This window comes from Gavialis gangeticus, unplaced genomic scaffold (assembly GCF_001723915.1).
Source record: "Gavialis gangeticus isolate Ggan-Ray unplaced genomic scaffold, GavGan_comp1, whole genome shotgun sequence".
In the NCBI taxonomy this organism is placed as follows: domain Eukaryota; kingdom Metazoa; phylum Chordata; order Crocodylia; family Gavialidae; genus Gavialis; species Gavialis gangeticus.
Window position 1 is genome coordinate 59620914 of NW_017728993.1, and position 21178 is coordinate 59642091.

The 21178-nt window shown below is 40.8% G+C and overlaps 1 protein-coding gene across 1 annotated transcript in view; it reads right to left on the reverse strand.

The window, feature by feature from the left end:
- The window catches only part of CEP350 (centrosomal protein 350), a 114865-nt gene that overhangs the window by 21094 nt on the left and 72593 nt on the right, over nucleotides 1-21178 (reverse strand). Inside the window, exons 28-36 of the mRNA XM_019501786.1 lie at nucleotides 14071-14270; nucleotides 12170-12381; nucleotides 11245-11389; nucleotides 7797-7957; nucleotides 7066-7202; nucleotides 5768-5850; nucleotides 2549-4617; nucleotides 1086-1487; nucleotides 848-994 (exon numbers count right to left, since the gene is read on the reverse strand). Coding sequence (XP_019357331.1) covers nucleotides 848-994; nucleotides 1086-1487; nucleotides 2549-4617; nucleotides 5768-5850; nucleotides 7066-7202; nucleotides 7797-7957; nucleotides 11245-11389; nucleotides 12170-12381; nucleotides 14071-14270 — 3556 coding nt within the window. The remainder of the gene's footprint in view (nucleotides 1-847; nucleotides 995-1085; nucleotides 1488-2548; nucleotides 4618-5767; nucleotides 5851-7065; nucleotides 7203-7796; nucleotides 7958-11244; nucleotides 11390-12169; nucleotides 12382-14070; nucleotides 14271-21178) is intronic.

A 21178-nucleotide genomic window follows, 5' to 3' on the forward strand; every position in this document is an offset into this window, starting at 1 on the left:
GTGGGAAACTTGTTTTGGGGACATTGGGGGGGTAGGAAGAAGTGGGGTGTGGCTTCTTGCTGCTGCGTGCACTTCAGGGGAAGCATGGGGGGCATGTGGCCCCCAGATTTGTTTGTGGGGTAAGGGTGGGCTGCCTGCTGCAAGCCTGGGGCCAGGTGAAATCTGGGGGGCATGTGGCCACCAGATTTGTTTGTGCAGTAAGGGTGGGCTGCCTGCTGCAAGCCTGGGGCCAGGTGAAATCTGGGGGGGGCACATGCCCCCCACGCCTTCCCCAGAGTGCGCGTAGCAGTGGGGAGCTGTCCCCCCTCCCCACACCTGGACAAGCCACCCACAGCCCTGTCCCGTGCCCTGTCCCAGCTGGGCAGTGCCTGCTTCTGCCCCAGCCCCATTCTCTCCCTCACCATGGGGGCCTCGATCTGCCCGCCACAACACCCCTTCCCCTCCCAGACTTACTGGCTGGACACTGCTCACCAAGCTGCCCAGCTGCATTCCTAGTCATGTGCATGGTGTCTGCATGCATGCATGCCGCATTTAATTGGTGATGTTGTTGGGTACACTGGCCAAAAAAAAAAAGCCGATTGCCAACAATGTCAATTTTCCTTTTATTGCTGCTGATCCAGTATGGACTGATCTATCAGTGCACCTCTACATTTTTCCACAATCCTTTATCAACTAGGACCACACTTGAGATCTCTTTGTGAATCACTAGCTACACCTATTAAAGCCCAGGGTAATGCTTACCCACTCTTACAGAGTATTTTGTGCTCTATAAAGAGAAAAAATGATACGCAAGCACAAGGTATTATAGTACATAAGAACAATTGTATTTTAACAACCTTTTTCTTACCTTGATCTCATCAAGGTCATTAGGATCTTTTACCCGCCGGAAGTATGCAGAAGTGATCCTGTATGGTTTCATCCAAATGGGCTGATTGAGATTAGGATCCTCAGCAAAGATTTCTCCAAAAATTTCTCTTGTTAAATCAAATACTGCCTGGACAAATAAAAAAGTAAACATTTAAAAACCATTAGCTGCTAAAGGCAAATCAGCCACGGGATGAGATCAAAGTTCCACAGGGTTGTACCTTTTTATAGACCTGTTTGCTAATTGTCTCCATGTCCTGCTCCTGGATGGTATTCCCAAGGTCTATAGGAAGGCTGATACTCTGAATATCGTGACCCAACTCTTTCAACTTCCACAGCTCCTCAGCTGCTTCACGTACCATGCCTTCCACTTCCATTGCAGTATGAGGGACAGCCAAAGGTTCCTCACATGGCTTTGCTGGCACTTTTTGTGGCTCCGTCTTGGGCAGCACTGCTGGTTCTTCAGCTTGCTTCTGCTGAACCTTGTGGGAGCTTAAACCAAAGTCTTCATCAAACCAGTCTTGATCATCTCCTAAAGCACTCAAGAACTCTCGGCTGAGCTCCAGTTCTGCTAACCTCTTGGCAAGCTCTTTCTGCCCACTGGCACCAAACACTGGGCTTTCCTGTGATAAAAACCGAATTACAGTTACTAGCAAAAGCAGTATCATAAACTATTGTCTGCTCTGAATTCAAATCCAGATCAATATTTAAATATACCTCTAATATAACTGGCAGCATATATGAATTTATTCCAAGCTAAAAAACAATAGGAGAATATTCATTCTATTTATATACCTGTGCTTTTACCATTCTTTCTTCAATGCTTCTGAGAAGTTACTGAAGACTTTAGACTAGACAGAAGTATTTTTAAAAATAAATGATCCATTCCTGATGTTCACTCTGCTCTGAAATCAAACAGTTTAAGATGGGGTGGGTGGCTCAACAGTTTGGTAACGGGGTATGGAATTTTTCACTTGACTTATAATCAGTACGCATATAACCAAAAATCAACAGCCTAAAAGCCATTACTATCTGATGGCGGTTTTGGTGCCTATGGGAGGTGACCTGGTGCTTCACATGACAGCAAGAGACCACCACTAAAGTGATCAGGTTTCCTTGGAACTTCAACAGAAAAACCAAGTCTTACACTCTTACCCTTCAGGGTGGCTATAAAAAAACCTGAACTTCTGTTCGTGCCATAGCTATCCACTGGATACAAAACATCACTCATTGTTGAGCTGTTACTCAGCATCTCAACATGTTCATTAATGCACTTTTGCTAATGCACATTAAATTTAGTACCTCTAACGTGAGATGCTAAATAAATGCACATTAGGCTGTCTTAATGCGCAGTAGCAAAAATGCACTTTTTTAGTGATGCATAATGTGCAGTAGCGTATTTTTACTGCATATTAATGTATTAGCATAATTTTTGACATGGTGCTTTAATGTGCAGTAAAATAGGCTACTGTGCATTAAAACACACCTGTAGATATGCCCAGCATGTACCAGAAGGTTGGACATGCATCACAAGTCCTCTGCTAATACTGCAGGAAGGAGGGGGACAGAAGGGGGAGTGAAGGGAGAAGACCTACACAAAAACGTTGACACACTGTTCTTCAAACTCAACAAATCAAATAAACAAACTATTACTTCCTCAAATCAATGCAAGATGTATACTCACTGGTCTGGGACACATATCCGGAGAAGAAGCTTCCTCTCTTTCATCTTCCAATTTAGAATTTAAGAAAAAGTCCTGCAAGCTACTGTCTCCTTGTTCCTCCACACATTGGGTTGGTGTTCTGGGTGACAATTCCTCTTGGCCATCACAAAGCTCTCGATTGCTAAGTTGAATTTTCTCATTCCTGACCCTCTTGATTTGTTGAAATTGTTTAACAGCATCTTTAAGAAAGTCCTTAAGGAGAACATCCGTCAGCAAGCTGACCTTTTCTAATTGATCTTCTGACTTTTCTTCTTCTCGCAGTGGCAATTTAAGTTGTGCTTCTAACTGGCTCTTTTCTTTTGTCAATAAGTCCATAAGTGGAGTTGCAAGTTTCTCTAAAACTCCAGAAGAGAGATAATTTAAGTTTTCAATACACTCCTCCCCTAAGATCTGCTGCTTTTCCAGTTTTTCTGACAACAGATTATCTGATGTGTCTTCTAAGAGAACAGCAGAAATCTTTTCTATGGTGCCAGGAACAATGTCATCTTTTATAGAGTATTTGAGACAGTCTATCACAGACTGCTCTTGGGCAAGTGATTCAACAGCTGCAGAAATCTCCTTCACATGTTTTGCTTCAGGACTGGAGTCATCACCATCTCTTTCCCCAGCTGGCCCTTCTTGAGCAGATATGCCTGTTGGGGCTTTATCTTGAGAATACTTTTCTGTTGCATCTCTTTCCTGGTCTTCATACTCGCCAGGTTTGGAACTTCTTTTGTTTTTTGGCTCTGTTTTGTGGTGCCGATCCAATTTATCATCAAAAAATGAGTCTTCATCTTCATTTGTATCTACATAGGTATCAAAACTTTCTGAAATATGAGATATCTTATGAGGAGGGGCAAAAATACCATGCTTTTCCTTGCAATCAAAATATTTAATACCATCATAAGTTCCATTGTTATTTCCTTCAGGCTTATCTAGTTCCACACCAGCCCAGATGCCTTTGGCAAACCTAGTCAGACCTTTGAATTTCAGTGTTCCAGGTTGGACACTACTCACAAGTACCCTGTCTCCAATATGGAAATTTAGGAGGCCATCTGCTTCTTCCACAATGGAAACTGAGGCCCAAGGTGATGAATCAGTGGGACCTGGTTCTCTTGCTACATCACTGCGTTCTTTATCTTTTATGAGCTCTGTTGGTGACTTAAGTTCTAATAATCTCTCTGAATGTATGCTGTCTGAGACAGAAAGAGACTTGTCACTGAGATATTCACTAATTTCATCATCACTTTCAAGACTGGTAGATCCACTTCTGGAAGATTTTGCATGAAGTAATTTCAATCTAAGTGACTGAGAGTCTTTTCTGGGGGACAGCATAGATATCTCAAAGTCATCTTTGTAACACTCAGCAGAGGCATCTTCAATTGATTTTTCCTTTCTGTGGGAGACTCCCTCAAAATCTTCAGAGTAGGACAACCCTTTCTGACCAATTATTTGTTCTGTAAAGTCTTTTTCTTCTATTAGTTTGCTCAGCTTGTAAGAAGACTTTCCTGTATCAGTACTTCGGTCACTCACAACTTCATCTTTGTTCATCTGTTTCTGTTCTGAGATTTCTTCTCTACTTTGAGCAATCTCAGAAAGAACTATTTGGCTTTGCTTTTGAAAATATTCAATCTCAGTGCAGGGGTCTTTTTTTGGAAAGACTTCTAGTGAATTCTCTTGCTGTCTCTCTAGTGTTAAGATGGCACCAGAGCATTCTGAATGTTTAATATTAGCACCTTCAAATTCTCCTGGTTTTATGTACTCCATCTCTTCTGGTAACTCAGATTTGTGACTTGACACAATGTCATTAACAGATGCATCTTCTGACTTGCTCCGTAACACCTGAGATAGTCTACAATACTCTCCTAAGTCTTTGAAAAAAGATGAGGAGGGCACACTATCCAAAGAATCACCAGATTCTGCTCTGGATCTCCTTGGTGACTTTAAGACTGGAGACAGGGTTTGGGAAGGCTCTTCTGTATGAATTGCTGTTTCAATGAATCTCTTGCTGTGCATGGACACAGACCGCTCAGTACTTGATGGTACAGCATCTTGAAAAAAAAAATCATTGCAGCATTAATGTATTCAAGCATGATCTTTTACTACCTTCCATCTCTATCAAAGTAAGTTAAGTCTAACAAGGCCTGTGTTAATTGTTGGAATACTGTAACCATTAAAATAGACTTTTAGTCCAAAAATTCCATGCTAAAGAACATTAACAATACCTCTGAATATTTTAGAGGTTAGTGGACCATTTTGTACATATCAGCATCATCCCCTCAGTTCTAGATCCTTACGTCCTCCAATCAAACCTTTTCCCTTGCATAAGTTTAATATCATAGGATGTGAATGTGGTATACAAAGCAAAAGCTTAGTTTTTTATCTGGAGATCAAAAGGGCAAATAAAGTTATAGCTGTATACAGATCTTTAAAGATTAATAGTAAAAAAACTGAACATACATTAAGAAAAGATTTTAAATATTTTCAGACCTTACATTGTTTTTTGTTTCTTTAAGGATCGTATCTGCTTAGTTAAAGACACTCTTGTAAAATATATCACTTTTCTTTAATAACATTTTAATTTTTTTTTTTTTTATTATAATCAAGTCCTTTAAAAGAAGGGATCCAAGTGCAACGTTTTCTAATTCAGGGAAGGAATATCCTAAGGTAAAGCTTTGTTCTTGAAACCATTATTAAAGTCAAAATGGATGTAAATGTAAAAAAAATAAAAACGAACTTGAAATATGATCCATACTCATTTGAGCTATCCATACTCTCTATTAAATCTCCTCTACTCTGATACACACAACAATGAATTAATGATAAACAGGTTTTTCAAAACACAGGGCCTTGTTGCATAGTAATTCTTAACAGCTGGAACTCTTAACCTCCCTGGAGGGTCCACACTAACACCTTAAAGTGACTTAAAGCACTCATGTGGCTCAACGTTATGCCACTCCAGGACAGGACTCTCTTGATCCACACAACCCAGCTCCTGTTCCATTAAGGTGTAGCCACTCACATACGTGCTGCTCAAGTTGAAGATGCGACTGCTCCAAACTCCAAGCTAGCACTAAGTCAATCAATATTTGTGCAACTCACAGCATGGAGTGTAACAAGGCCCCAGTAAATAACAGAATTCTGCAAGATTAATATAAAGACTCCTCCATCTACAGTATTTACACTTTTCCATTTACATACCAACATGTTCTGCAATGGATTCCAAAGATGCTTTGGATCGCTCCGATTCAGTCAGTGATTTCCAATTCTTTGTCGTCTCAGGCCTAGGGTCAAAAAGTCAATACAGTGAACCACAGCTTTTTTCAAAATGTTAGAATAGCTATTCAAAATGTTAGTATTGGTTACAGAATCACATGCCCCACACCAATGTGTATTAATTATGAACATAGGAAGCAACTTAAAAAGTGAGGGGGAAGTTGGAATAGGTGCTGGAGAGGGTCTTTCTGTAGTGTTAATCATAAAAAATATTGCCCTCTACAATTAAAGCATAACCCTCCTATATGAGTATGCTACAAATCCCATCACATGCCAAAAGATAGGGACCTACTGAATTCATGGAGGAAGTAGGGTGCGTTGGGGCTCCTTTCATTTTGCAGGTCCCCCACCACTATCTCCCACCCCGCCAATTAGTGGAGGGGTCCTGCCTGCAGCTCACTCCTGACCAGTGGGGAGGCAAAAACTGCAGTTTTAAATATAGCGTCGTTTTTGCCTCCTGCCAATGATTGGCTGAGGGGCCCCAGATAGCTCTGCTGTTTGCTGCTGACTGGCAGGGAGGCAAAAATGGTGCCATGTTTAAAACCACAGTTTTAGTGTCCCTGCTGATCAGGAAGGAGCAGCAGGGTCCTCTGCTAATCAGCAGTGAGGTGGGGGAGAGAAGCAAAGGATGAGGTGCACACAGGGGAGCATGCAAAATTAAAGTAGTCACCGTGCACTCTGCTTCAGCCATGAATTTGGTAGGTTACTACCTACAGTGCTGGTGGAACAGAGAGAAACACAAGGAGAGATGCCAAGAGGTGTAGTGGGTTATACTGCACTGTTTCACCTCAAGACAGCCTTTTTTTTTTTAGGGTTCCACAAAATCAGATTCTTCATGTTTCTTCCACACAATTTTCCCTATGCTAGCGTGCACTGCATTTTTGAGATACCCTCATAATCTCCCCTCCTCCACTAAGAAAATGGTATAAAATGTTCACACACAAAAAAGGGTTTTTTTGTCAGCTTCATAAGCCTTAAAAAGTTCCCCGAGTACAGTAAAAAAATCTATTCGCCTAATGCATATAGATATTAGAAATAAATCAATATCTGCTGATCAACAGACCAAAAAAACACAAACTGTTCTTTTCTTCCACACTTGTGCTGGAATATCTTTAGACAAATGCTTTCTCTGTTGCAAATTTGATATATTTTTGAAATAACAACTATAGTTAAAATAGAAAAATGTCTTCAAGACTATTAAATTACAAAGCATTCCAAGTTACCTATGGAGTGGAGGTGGCTTGATTTTAGGTTTTTCAGAAACTGAAGATGGAGTTTTAATCTGAGGTTTAGCCGTGGGTGACATGTCCAAGTCTTGGCTCAGCTCTGCTTCAGTCTTCTTGATGAACTCATCATAAGACTGAATATGAAAAAAGTAAGATTAATAAACCACACCTACTGGAAAGAGTTAATCCACCAAAGAGAAGCTATCAGATGTATATGTTGAACTGAAAGCTTGCAAAGAACAATTTTTCCAACTAGTTAGTCGGTCTAATACAAGATATCACATATTTTACCCAAAGAATCTTGTCTGCCTATATTGAACAAGTAGCTTATCTATACAGATAACAATTCTTATTGTGAATGCTGGAGCATTTACTTTTAAAGCCAAACTCAAATACTGTTTTTCTAGCCTTATTCTATATATTACTTTCATTAAAATTAAATTGTACAACTGGTAGTACAGAAGTTTAATTAATGGGTTGCCCCTTAACTTCAAGAGCACCATCCGTTCTATTGTTATTATTATATGGACTATGGCTGCGTTATTGAAAATAATTATATCCCTTGTGGGCCCTGCCTCCACAAGATTCATAAGAGGGGGATGAGTAGAAGCATTCTACTTGAATAGTATAAGAGAAATGATTTCTCTAGCAACTACTTATAATATATTGATTTATACAGTGCTAACAGTGTTACTTGTTACAAAGCCCTTCTTCCAGTGGTTCCTAACCTCTAGTTGTTTGATCAAACTGGCCTCCTGGGCTTTCAGCCTTTCCTTCTGTCTCTTCTTCTGTTGCTTTTTCAGTTGGTAGACAACGGACTTCCTCTTCCGTAGCTCTTCTTTTAGGGCCCTGATCCGGCCTTCAATGTCACTCTGGTCAGATGTAGTTTCTGAAAAAAAGTTAGTTTAAACTTAACTTTCAAATAACAATGTAAGTAACACGGCAATGCTATCCAAAAAATACAAATAAACAGTCAAAGGACTCAAATCATTTTACATGTAAAAAAGTAGTAAAATAAATTAATTTTAACAAGCTCATTTCATTAAAATAAACATGGTTTAGTTCCATATACATATGGACGTAAACAAGTGTCACATCATACTTTATTCAATTTGGAAAAGGCAGAGTTATGGCTTTTAGTCATATTGTAGATCCTTTGAATGTCAGAATCGCTAAACATTGTAATTCACATGCTAGAATGTGGCACTGAAGAAACAGCTGAATATCCAAAATGGGCAGGATTCCTGATGCATTTAAAAATGAAAATACACAAGACATGCAACAAAGATGTTTGTTATGGGTATGCTCTGTGTAGAGGTAACACTTAAAATAGCCAATACAAACTAGAGCAGGGGTGGGCAAAATGTGGCCTGGAGGCTGGATGTGGCCCACTGGGCCATTCTATCCAGCCCACAGGGCCCCTAAAAATTTAGAAAATTAATGTTCATCTGCCCTGGACTGCCTGTCATGTGGCCCTCCATGGCTTGCCAAAACTCAGTAAGTGGCCCTCTGCCCAAAATAATTTCCCGTCCCTGTACTAGAGGGTTTGTTTTGTTTTAATTTTCAGAAGGTAAGTTTAACATGCATTATATATATCATTGTCCTCAAGCCACACCATTAAGCTGAGAATCTCAATGCATTCTTATACCCTTTGGCAGATGAACCACACTTGAGGATAAAAATAATTAAATAAACTGTGCCCCCCCCCAAAACAAACAAGCACAACATATAAATTACAGAATTAAAAATAAAATGTCAAGCCTTTTAACTCCCAGTTATTTCTAACCAATATGGCATATGGGAGGGAGGGGAGAGGAGCAGTGCATGTTGTTGTGAATGAGGCCAGTATTCAATTCATAAAATTAAAACAACAACAACATAGCTCTTCTCTCTGTTTAATTAGGCAGGATGCATTGTAAACAGCTTCTAACACTAGCCAAATCAAGCTGTGCTTCTCTGAACAAATTTACATCATGAATGTGTCATGAATTTTTTTGGACAAGATCTAAAGAGAAAAGTTGCCCCAAAAACTTCTTGTCTTTTTTTTAAGGAACTTACACATTAAACAGGACCCCTTCCACCTCCCCCACAAAAACAACCCCCTATGCTAAAAGAACATAAGGTCTCATAATCAAACACTTAATTGCTAGAGAATACCAGAATAAAGGCCATCTCTACAACCTCTTTGCCCCACCTTGTGTCTGCATTATGCTACACCTTTAATGACACGTGCTTGTTTTTTGGATTCACCATACACTGTTTTATTTTATTCTGATTGCTGCACACTCTTCAAACCTGATCTGAAGACAGAATTATTAAATTTACTACTGTGCTTTTCTCTGACCCTTATTAGTATAATTGCTGTGTGCTTCACTAATATTAAACAGATTTATGTTCACAGTACCCTTGTGAAATGAAGAGGTATCACTACCCCTGCTTTAGTGATGGGCAGGGATCTGAATTTTCTGTTCAATGCAGAAAAACAGATAAAAAACACACATTTTTCTCAGTTAAACACAGAAAAATGTGGGTTTCTCTTTCAAAGAAGAAAAATGTGGGAAACCACAAGTTTCCCTTTGCAAGTTGGCTGGGTATCTGATTTGAGAAATGTAGGATCTGATTTTTCAGAATATGGAGCTTTAAAAGTAACACAGTCAAAATACAGCTTCTGTTGACTTCAGATACAGCTGTGAGTGCTCAGTGCTTCTGCAAGGCAGACCCTGGGGTGTCAAATTGGGCTTTCACACTGCTATCAGATTTTACAGATATTTTACTCTGTTGTCATCAATCTCAGGAATACTGAGTTCCTTCAATATCTGAAGGAGAAGTTAAAATACTGGGTACAGATCCTTCTGCTCAGTCATTTCCAGCCTGTCTTTGTCCCAGTCTTGTCTGGTCCTTTTTGTAATCCCATTCACCTCACTACATCACTCCCAGTTTCCAATCCTCAGATTATTCTAGTCCACGTGCCCTAGTTCAGCCAGTCCTGTTCTTCTCTCACAATCTTCCCTACTAGCAATGTTGTCACCCGCTATAGTTGTCCTGCAATGGACTCCCCACCTCAGTCTTCTGTTTCTACTTTATCCCAGACAAAGTCTCAGTTTCCTTCCTGTCAAACCTCTGGTCCCCTCCCAGTTGAGACTTCCTTGTCCCACCTTACTGCTAACACATCCACCCCCACGTCTGCTTCTTGTCTTGTACATTTAAATCAAGCAGCAAGGTTCCTTCTCCCAGCTGGTTCTGGTGCTACGTAGTGTTTGTCTGCATCCTAGAATAGAAAATACAGGGGAAATCCTTCTTGCCCCAAGGCTGGAATGCGCTTAGTGGGTACTGAATCAAAAACTCTGAAGTCTCTACATGTTTATTAGAAACTGGACATTTTCAATAGCTTTAACATTGGTTAAACTTGAGCAATTTTCATTATGGCATGCCACCTTCCCGTGGAATTTCAAAATTCTTGCTCCAAAGAGTGGGGACACTAGCGCGTCTCAAAAAAAGAAAAGTGGTGAGGTGGGGGGCCAAGAATTCAGTATTTTTTTAACATATTATTCTCCAGTCTTGTGCTCAGGAATGATGGAACTCTTTTAACTGAAATTTTCTGAGAAAATTCAGCCTAAAGACAATGCCCTAAATTCATCCTAAAGAAAACAAAACAAGAAAAAAAAAAGAATTCAGAATTGATGAAAGTTGCCAAATGGTGCAACTCAGAGAATGGAGTCCTCAAACTACACAACAGATAAACCCAAGGCAGAAGTATGCAGCCTTTCCTACAGCAAAAGCAGCATTAAACAATAAAACATCTCTAGATGGAAATAATTAAGAACAAAAGACCACGAATGCAAAAACCCCTAGTAAGGCCTACTTTTTAAAAAAGCAAAATGAAGGAAAAAATAAGCTTAAGTTCTCATATCACAGAGAACATGTGTAAACTAAAACTAACCTTCTAAGAACTGATTCTAGGGCTCTGTGTTGCTTCCAGAAAAAATAATGACATCTGTGCTTAGAAAACATAAAACTTTATAAACTTTACTGATCAATTGCATGGAGGTAGGAGGACTTGCATGAAAGTTTTGGCAACCTTAACAACTGAATTTATGAGTCAATTTATTGGCTTAAACAGTGTTGAAAAATATATGTAAGCACAAGAAAATGCACTCTCAGTATCTACAATCTTACCTGACTGTGTCATGGATAAAGACTCATCAGACCAACTGTGGGTCACCTGATGGGATTTCAAAGGTAAACGCAGCTGCCCTCCAGTTCTATGGCTTCCTTTGCTGGAATCCTGTTTTGACAGAGATGTACTACTTTTGGAAGAAGACTAATCAACGAAGAAAGAAAAAACAAGTACCTGCTTGTAAAGCTCAATTTAAAAGTATGAGATCATTGTCATTACTAGCTTATTACAAAGATGGACGTATTCTCTAGTCATAAACCTTTAGCAACACTAAGCAGTTAATTCAGTTTTATTATGCATCAAAGTACAAGTATCAAAAGGAGCAATAGTGATCATTTGCCTTTAATGTAGACCCCAGTAATCCTACCTTTTATGGATTACCCTTCTGTTATACAAGTACATTTACGCATTTTTGATTAACATGTTCAATTTTTTTTTTTAAACAACCGAGGTAACCGTAACTTGTATGAAATGCATACAAAACTGCAGATGTGCAACAGGGCAGATCTGCACCGTAAGGAGCAATGGCACATGAGGAAGCATCAGACTGCCAGTGGCAGTAGCATGGCCAGTCATCAACTGCAGTGGCTGTTTTGTCTGCAGTCCCTCCACCAGCCCTGCTAAAGTTGGCACCCAGGGCTCCTGCTCTTGTCTTCCCACCTTCCCCCTGCTCCCCACCCTCCCTCCAGTTAAGCTACTGAAGTTTAAAAATGCTTAATTGACCCCCATTCCCGAACAGATTTTTCTCCAGTGACTTTTAAGGAATTCTGACACTAGTATTTTTATAGATAGTTGGATTTTTTTTAAAGAAACAACAGAATAATTAAACTTCCAAGTAGCCAAAGGTTAATTTTCTACATGTTTCCTGATGTTTGTTTTCCAGTACTAGAATATAGAAGTAAAAAGCATAAAAACGTCACTCACAAGGTTGGCAGGTGAGGTAGCAGACTTGAGGTCCTGTGAAGAAACTATTTCTTCAGTAAGTGTACTGTGATCAGGGCTTGCAGGCTGTTCATGCCCTATAATCTCTGATGGGATAGACTCAGCAGCTGGACTCCCTAGTTCTTCAGGAACAGAGCTTTCACTGTTTAGGTGAGAACAGGAAAGCACTGGAGACTCTTCTTCACTGGCTGTTTCTGAAAAGAGATAACAGGAGAGAAGAGAGAGCACATGGTAAGAGTCAGCCATGCAAGTACATGCCCTGAACATTATTTTGATTTATGCATTTGATGAAACAAAATATAAAAAACAATACATGTCACAAACAGCATTTAAGTACCAGATTGCACAATGTTGTTTAACTTGTATGGCTTGGATTGCTCAACAAGGCATACCTTTTTAGCAGAGAACTGCAACTAAAGACTGTCAGATGTTAATAGTGACAGCTGAATGCCAATAACAATAGCATTTCAGCATATTCTAAATTAACTTTTGCCAAATTAAATGGTTCTAAATGAGTAGCTCTCAGCGTTCAGAAATGACAGCCTTCTCTACTCAGTTAAAGCCTCCACCAGCCACTGTGTTGCTGAAGTCAACTGTTGTGGAATAATGCTGAAGTATAGAATCTATCAATGGGAATAATAATAGTTGTGGATGAACCTAAGAGGGGGAAGAGTTTAAAATGTTATGATTTAATTCACTGCTGCCAGGTGAAATAATCCTAAGGTGAGTACTTGGTTTTAACATTTCTGTTTTCATTTTACTTCTACAAGATCTACACAGTGTTTTGGGGGGTAAGGACCCCACACACCTTGGAAAACTTCATGTTAGAGACTGGGGAAGCCCCCCACCTCCCCAAATTTCCAAGCAAATTGTGCATGTACATTTATTAGTAGATTCATGGAGGAACTGATTTCTAGCCTTCTTTATACTACAAATATATTTACTTTTCCTTTTCAACACTCTGGGGTTTGAGCCTATTAAAACTATACAACTGGGCATTCAACTTTACGTGTTTTACAGCCATGTGGAGTCAAAATGGCTGTTAGTAGTGATATGAGACATGCATTAGAACAACAGAGGCAGTGGAACACAGGTATCAGGTATACATCAGGATGTAGATAAAGGAAAGCCCAGAGTCAAGGATATGACTAGGAGGAGGCAACTGGAGGGAAACAGTTTTGAAGAGAGGACAAGATGGTGCTTGTGGGAGATCCTCTTGCCCAAAAACAATTAAAAAGGCAAGTCATGTTGAAGATATGCCTGGGTAAGTGGCAAGCATTAATGATGTGACCACTTAAAGATGAAAGAACGAAGGGAGAAAAGACAGTAAAGAGCAGAAGAGCACACAAGACTATATGGGAGTGTATAGAGGGCGAATCACTGCCAAAACAGAGAGAACACACAATTACTAGTTCACTGATTATGCTGTCCAGGGGTCAAGTGTCAACAAGACAGTCTGTGGGCTGGAGTCCTATCATCTGGCCTGTGGTGCTGTCTCTGAGTCTCAGACTGGCCCTGCATGCTACAATAACAGCAAGCCGAGCCAGTTTGGCCCTGCGTGTTGGATCCTGGGTCAGTCCCGATTAGCCCACAGACAGGCCCTGTGTGCCAAATTCATCACGTAGGGCCAGTCTAGGGCCAGCATACACAATGCAAACAGCACACCTGGTTGATCTGGGGTGCATGCTGTCTCCAGCATCAAGGGTTGGTCTATGGGCCTGATCAGGCTCACAGATTGGCCCTGCACCATTCATCCGGTTTGTAAGACTGGCCCAGTTTGATACCCCTGTTTTATGTTATGTCAGTTTACCAATTTCATGAGCTCCAACAAGCTGCAGACGCTATTTAAACTAATTCTTTCTTTGAACATTCCTTGGTATTACCTTTGGGTTCAGTCCTCTGGTCGCCCAGTTCCTTCTTTGCTGTTTTTGTTTTCAGTAGCTGTTTGTCCCAGGCAGCTAATGCTTGTTTCTCTATCCGGCGTATCTCTACTTCTTCTGCATCTAAACGGCGCTTCCACTCCAGTAATTCTTCAGCATGCTGTCGCCGCTGCATCAGTTTTTGTTCTCGCTTAGTCAAGAACCTAATAAATATACAAGGCAATGAAAAAAATTCACCATATCCAAAAACCCAATCGTGAGGCGCTTCTGTCATTATGATGTACAAATATGCACAACCAAAAGGTAATCAGCTAGGACAGTATCAATGCTATGTAAGACTCCCTATACTTCTAATATACAACTAGGAAAAAACCCTAAATAAAATGGAAGCTAGTACTTTCTTGATAATATTTGATAATACTTATGATTACTCACTGACAACCTACAAAGAATAACACAGAAAAAATGTTGAAGTACTCTGTCAATTGTAACAAATATTAGCATCTTCTATTTCACATCTTTAAACATTACTGTAAAAATAAGTGGGCAAGTCTTTAAAGCAAAAGTATGCTATCATATTGGTAATACATGGAGAGGCCCACCCCTGATTTTGAATGCTGTTTCCTCCGAAGAGGTTTTAAATTTAACTTTTCACAAAGTCCACTGAATCAGAGTCATAATACAATTCTGCTCAAAGTTAAATGAGGGGCCCAACTATTAAAGAGTGTGATAAATAGGTGAGAACAATCAGGACTCATGGCAGAGGGTGAGTAAACTAGAAGAAGCTTATAATATCCAAGTTTTGAGGAGGTTCAATAATAAATTGATGGTTAGGAGGAGTAATCTAGCAATAACCAATTTGAAATAATGTTTGTAGCAGCCCCCATCTTGACAGAAAAAAGTGCCTTTGGCATTAAGTTGGAACCCTCAAGAAAGTAGTGATCTCTGGGAAAGCAAGCATTCCTATTACAAAATACAAACATTTTCCTTACTAGCCTCTATGTCAAAGAAGAGACTGTACCTTCATATACTACAGAGTTCTTTCCAACTACATGAACAACCATAAGGCAAGTGAGCATGGTTCTATATTGGCAATCCACTTGAACAGCAGCTAAAGGTAAGTGACTTCTTCATTTGAGCACTGCCTGCTCAGATCCCTTCCCTTGAGAGATTGTGTAACATTATACTTCTCAAAAAAGAATATGATCAGGTGAATAAAGGGTGTGTGACTGCCCTCTCCACCCCAACTAGTTAGACTATCTGGCTGTTAATTTAAGACTATAAAGCTCAACAAAAGTAAGAGTCAAACTGCAGGTAGCATCCTCATTTTTTCTGGTGACAACTTTTCCAAGCAAACTGTAAAACCCTGAAATGCTGGAAAGCACCCAGAATGCATTTGACATAAGTAGTCATAGGATTTGTATATACATTCTGGTCCCTGTCCTTAGACAAACTGAGCATAGCATACCCCAGGTTTATTTTCAAATACCACAACACATCTGGGAGATGGAATTTTAATACTCTAAATAATAAGTAAGGACCTGCTTAATATTCATGTTGTACAAACATAGGCTTCCTCTAACGATGTGAGGCTTACAGAAAAGCTTGCATCAATTAATTTATCTTCTAAAATGAAGTTTTGGATATATAAACAAAAAAAATTGTGGAACAAATCATATTGGCAGATAGCAAGATCTGAATTTTACTGTTTGCACTGCAAGTCTGGTCACTAATGCTGGATCCAGACATGCAGGCATGTATGGTTTGTGGCCATTCAAACCTCTCTGCAATGCCGCAAACAGCACAAGTTGCATAGTAATGTTGCTAATTTACAACACCAAGGCAAAATTTGCTACTGGGATTTCCCAGTAGCAAAAATAATCCCGGAAAAAGCAGCACAACCCATGCCAAAGTGGCAAGTGCTGGGACAAATGCAGAGATGGAGGAGCAGGCTGCCAGGGGCCTGCTCCCCCATCAGAAACAGGCAAGTCGCTAAACATGTGAACCATGGAGATTAGGGTCTTATGGCAAATTTTCTCTGATTAAAAAGCTACTATTGTTACAAAGGAGATGAATATGTGAATAGTCCAAAGCATGTTATTAACTGACATGCAAAAAGATTCAAGGGTCATTCCCTCACATACAAGGTCTTCCAACTTGGAGCCAACTGCTTAAAGGGCCTACTAAATGAGACAGCCAACTGGTTAACCGTTTCTAAACAATTCTCTGACTAATCTGCCCCTATTCTTGTGGGGCAGAGGTGGGTGACAGCCAGAAGTTCTCAGCAGAAATGAAAGAGTAGGACAGGAGTTATATATACCGAAGAGATAACTTTATAGGAGTTACATAGTAGTAAACAACTGAAAGATCTCCCTTGAACTACCAAAACTGATCTAGATAATTCGCCTGTTATTCTGCTCAGTAGCTCCTGAAATGTCTTGTGCAAAAGCAGAGATGTAGATGATGGAAGCAGACTCATTTGGTGAAGAGAAGCAGCAGCTACTTGAATGACCATTCTCTACCTTTTTTCCTCCGGAGACCAGAAATCTGTTTGGACAGAGGTAAAACTAAGCAGAGATACGTCGTCTTTAGATATGTACATAATGATATGAGACCCAAAAGCTAGAGACCACATAATAAAGAAAGAGCATTGCCCAAAGCAGTCAAGGATTAAACATGAAAGCTGGATCATCACAGGCCTTCACAAAGGCCTCTATCACCAAGAGAAAACAAAATGAGACTTTGTTAGATCAACAAGTCAAAGGCTGTGAGGATCTTTTATGGTTATTTCAGAAGAATACTGCATAGAGGCCTCACCATATTGAGAACTCCTGGAGCACCCCTCAAACTGCATCCTGGCATTGATCTTTACCCACAGCAAAGATTCAATAACTTGTTTTAAAAAAAATCTACATAAGCCTAAAGGGAGCTGTCATATACATCCTCTTCTTCCTTACATCAAGAGATGAGCTTTGAGTCCAATCAGAACTCCTGTCTTCAAAACTATTTTGAAAGCAAAAATTCTTAAAAGCTCAACTTCTAGGCACCTTTAGACAACAGAACTTTGCTAAGTATTTCAACTAGGACAAAAAGTCATACAGTAGGGGTAGGCAATTATTTCAGCTGGAGAACCACTTAACGACTTTTGGTGGGGAGGGAATTGTGTGTTGTTGGGTGTGGGTGCCCCCCACCACGTCTCCCCCACCCCCCATGGTGCACAGCCCCTGCCACGGCAGCAGAAAGCAGCAGGTCCCTCAGGACACTCATGGCCTGTGGCAGGCAGAGCCCCCCAGTGGCACATGGCTCCAGCTGAATCCCAGGAGCCACACATGTTGGCACAGAACCAGCCCAGCCCGGCCAGCTGGCATGAGCCTTCAGGCCAGAATAGGCTGGCTCTGTGCTGCTGTACACAGCTCCCAGCACTGCAGGTGGGAGCTATGTGCCATCTGGCTGGGCTGGCTCTGTGCCCCCTCACGGGGCTTGCAGCACTCCAGTGGGGAGCCACATGTGAAGGCCCAGAGCCCATCCAGTCTGATGGCGCACAACCCCCCACAGCTCCCAGTCCATGTGCCATCACACCAGGCTCCATGCCTCCATGTGCAGCTGCCCGCTGGAGCGCTGGAAGCCCCACATAGAGGCACAGAGCCAGCTCTGCCCAGCCCAGCCCAGCCCAGCCCAATGGCACACGGCTGCCACTTGCAGTGCTGGTAGCCCTACATGCTGGCATGCAGCCAGCCTGGCCTGGCTGGATGGTGTGCACCAACCACCCAGGCTGAGCAGGCTCCATGCCGCCATGTGCAGATCCTGGAATGCAGCTGGAGCCTACTGTCTACTGCTGCCAGCAGTGATGTGGGCTATGCACCATGGTGGGGTGGGGGGCATGTGGCAGGAGGGCCCACACCCACCGGCAAGAGCTGCCCTCCCCACTCACCAGCTATGCAGTCCTGCTCCATCACACATGGTGCCTCCACATGGGGCTCCCAGCTGGAGTGTCAGGCACCCCACAAAGATGGAAGCACAGAGCTCACCCAGTCAAATGATATACAACCTCCAAAAGCCCACTTCCTGCTGGCTTTCAGAGGGGCAGCTGTGGGCCAGGAGTAATTTTTTTCTGGAGGGGCCCCATGGGCCATATAGAACAGCCTGGTGGGTCAGATCTGGCCTGCAGGCTGTATTTTGCCCACCCCTGTCATACAGCCTTCTCTTCAACATGTAAAGTTGGAACTCCTACTCTGAATTCGGGAAACTTAATGGAAAATCTGCATAAGTTGTGCATCAGTGCTGGGAGTGGGACTCAAAGGAATAGAATGTCGGTCTGAATACAAAATCATCCCATATATGATGCATGCTATTTAAATACTTGGATTCTTCTCAGGCTCAGCCATCTTGAAAGGCCTGACAGTGAAGTAAACTGCGTCAAAATATCAGGACCAGGAAAATATATTCTCCATGTACAACTGATCCTGACTGGGGGCTGGGGGTGGAAGAAATTAACTAGACAACATCTATATTTTCCATGATTCAAGGAACTAAACAAAATCAGATGCCCAAGGAATCAACCCATAGAAGCACAGAATGGCGTGAAGAACTAACTAAACTGATAGCTACACAAAACTTTTAACAAAGCTATAGAGGTTGTCAAAACCAGTGTAAAAGAACAACAATTCAGCCCTTCAACCTATGGTGGCAAAAGAAAATAAAGGACTAGTTGAAGTTCAATTCCCTTTTATAACTCTTGGGGCTGAGTGGTCAGAACCACAGGGAATGCACATACAACCTCAATATTTGGTACATTCTAGAGGGTTCCAATCGCAACACCAATGGCGCGCACACACATCCTCATAAATGGGAATCTCTACAGAAAATTATCCAATAAGACCTCTAGTTTACATTGGAGAGGAAGTTTTGGAGGAAAAGCATACAAACAACATCACCATTCTCAGAGGCTAATTATGCTTCTGGTGCTAAATGTTGCATTTTTAAGCTGTCAATTCCAAAAGTTTAAGAGAAATCATGGCATAAGAACAGCTTGTGCGTGCAGTTAAGATGATTAAGCTTGGGGTTCTCCCCATACACACATACTGTAACTAAAGTCCAAGTGTACAGACTTTAAGCTAAGACCTAGATCAAGTTCCCACTGCTGTTCTGCAGTAACAACTGGATAACAGGGACATGGAACAGGCTGTCTACCTGCCATTCAGAATACCTAATTAGCAATATGAGATTCATTTGGAAATAGTGTGGAAAGTCTGCCAAAACTCTATCCTGATGAAGAGTTTCCAGACTACTTAGGACTGAACAGAGCATGCTCGATCAAAGAGTCTACCACTGAGAAAGGTACCGTTACCTGACCAATTGGTTGTAGATATACAGCTGGAATTTGGGGTGGAGGTTGGGAAAACAGACACTGAGAGAGGCCCAGTGGTGAGACGTAAAGACAGAGAAGAAGTAGTGAACAGGAGAGCAGTGTCTACAAAATAAGGAGGAAGAGTTTAAAAACAAGATAGCAAAAGACAGAAAGAATGAGAGAAGGAGAGCATCTAGCAAATATTTTTTTAAATGCATTAAACATTACACTGATTTTAGATCACCTAGTCTATCAAACAGAAAAAAAACTGTACGTTTTACTTCAAAGGTAACAGAACATAATGACTTATGCATAAACTCTGAAATATTATTCTTTAACAATTAATTCATGCTGCTTTTCTTATTGTTAACTGTCTTAATTTTTCCTTAAATCTTAGGATATGTTCTATTGCTCAAGTACAAGCTTCTATTTGCAGTTCTATCTATGCATTTATACCCTGGTCTTCAGCAGCTGCTATTCCAATACACAGTAAAGAATATTAATAGAACTAAATTATATACTGGTTTTGCAATGTGGAGAATTGTATGAGTCTGACCCACTTAAAGACATTTTCACTTAGAGGTTCATATTTACATCAGATCATTTCTCTAAAATGTAAACACCAGTGAATTAAAGATTATCATCACTTGGTTAACAAACAGTGAAATGATTTCAGAAAAAGTCTGACATGTTCACTAGTTCATGTTTTTTCTAGTTATACTGCAAGCACTGTTATTTTGCCTTCTCAGTTAAACACAAGCTTGATTTCACATTTCTCTGGTTAGGCATCGTCTGATTTATTAAAAGTACTACGTTGTAAGGTAGGATCTTGTCTGATATGGTTTGAAATCAGTCTCCTAATGAGATGTTGGTGGAAGTTATTCATAAGAAAATGACATGCTACACATAGCTCATTATTAATTACAATGCAAGGTAAGAAACCTATTTATGTAAAGCAATGACAGAATGTCAGTTCCTTTATGTCCTTAATGTATTGATTGTTATTGTTAAAGCCACAAGGGATTGGAGGAAAGGGGAGAGGGTTAATTCTCTTTGACAGAGCATGCTCCTGTTCACATGCACACTAGAAGGATTCATGGAATAAGACAACTCCTCTCTTTTCTTGTTAGGTGAAGACAGGTACTGAAGCTGCCACTTCAGCTACAAGACAAAAGATCTCTTCCCTTGCTATAGAGTAGAGCAAGTTCAGCATTCTTACCCTGTCCAAAGCACAACAGACTTTTTAAAAGCCACCTTTCTTCCCCCATTTGCTTTTACTTAATTCTTATTATTTACTTTCTTTACTACACTACATGTCATGCAATATAGACAAATTCAGTACTGGTACTTTAAGGGCTGACTTTCTTTTTCTGCCCCTCTCAAGAACCTGTCAAAAATGTCTTGTCATACAGTGTTTTAACAGCATTCTTGATATAGGATCATGGGAAAGTAGGGCTGCAAGGGACATGATGAGGTCATCTAATCCAGCCCCCTGCTCAAAACAGGATTATCCCCCACTAAACCATCCCAGGCAAGTGTCTGTCTAACCTATTAAAAATTTTCCAGGATGGAGATCCCACTTCTCCAGGCATCCTACTCCAAGGCTCAACCACCCTCATAGTCAGAAAGTTCTTCTTCAGTTCCAAAGTAAATTTCTTCTGCTGTAGTTTGAGGCCATTGCTCCTAGTCCTAGTCCCAGTCCCTTGCAACCACAGAGAAAAAGGCCATCTCCACCCCCTTTTCTGGAGCACACCTGCAAGCCTG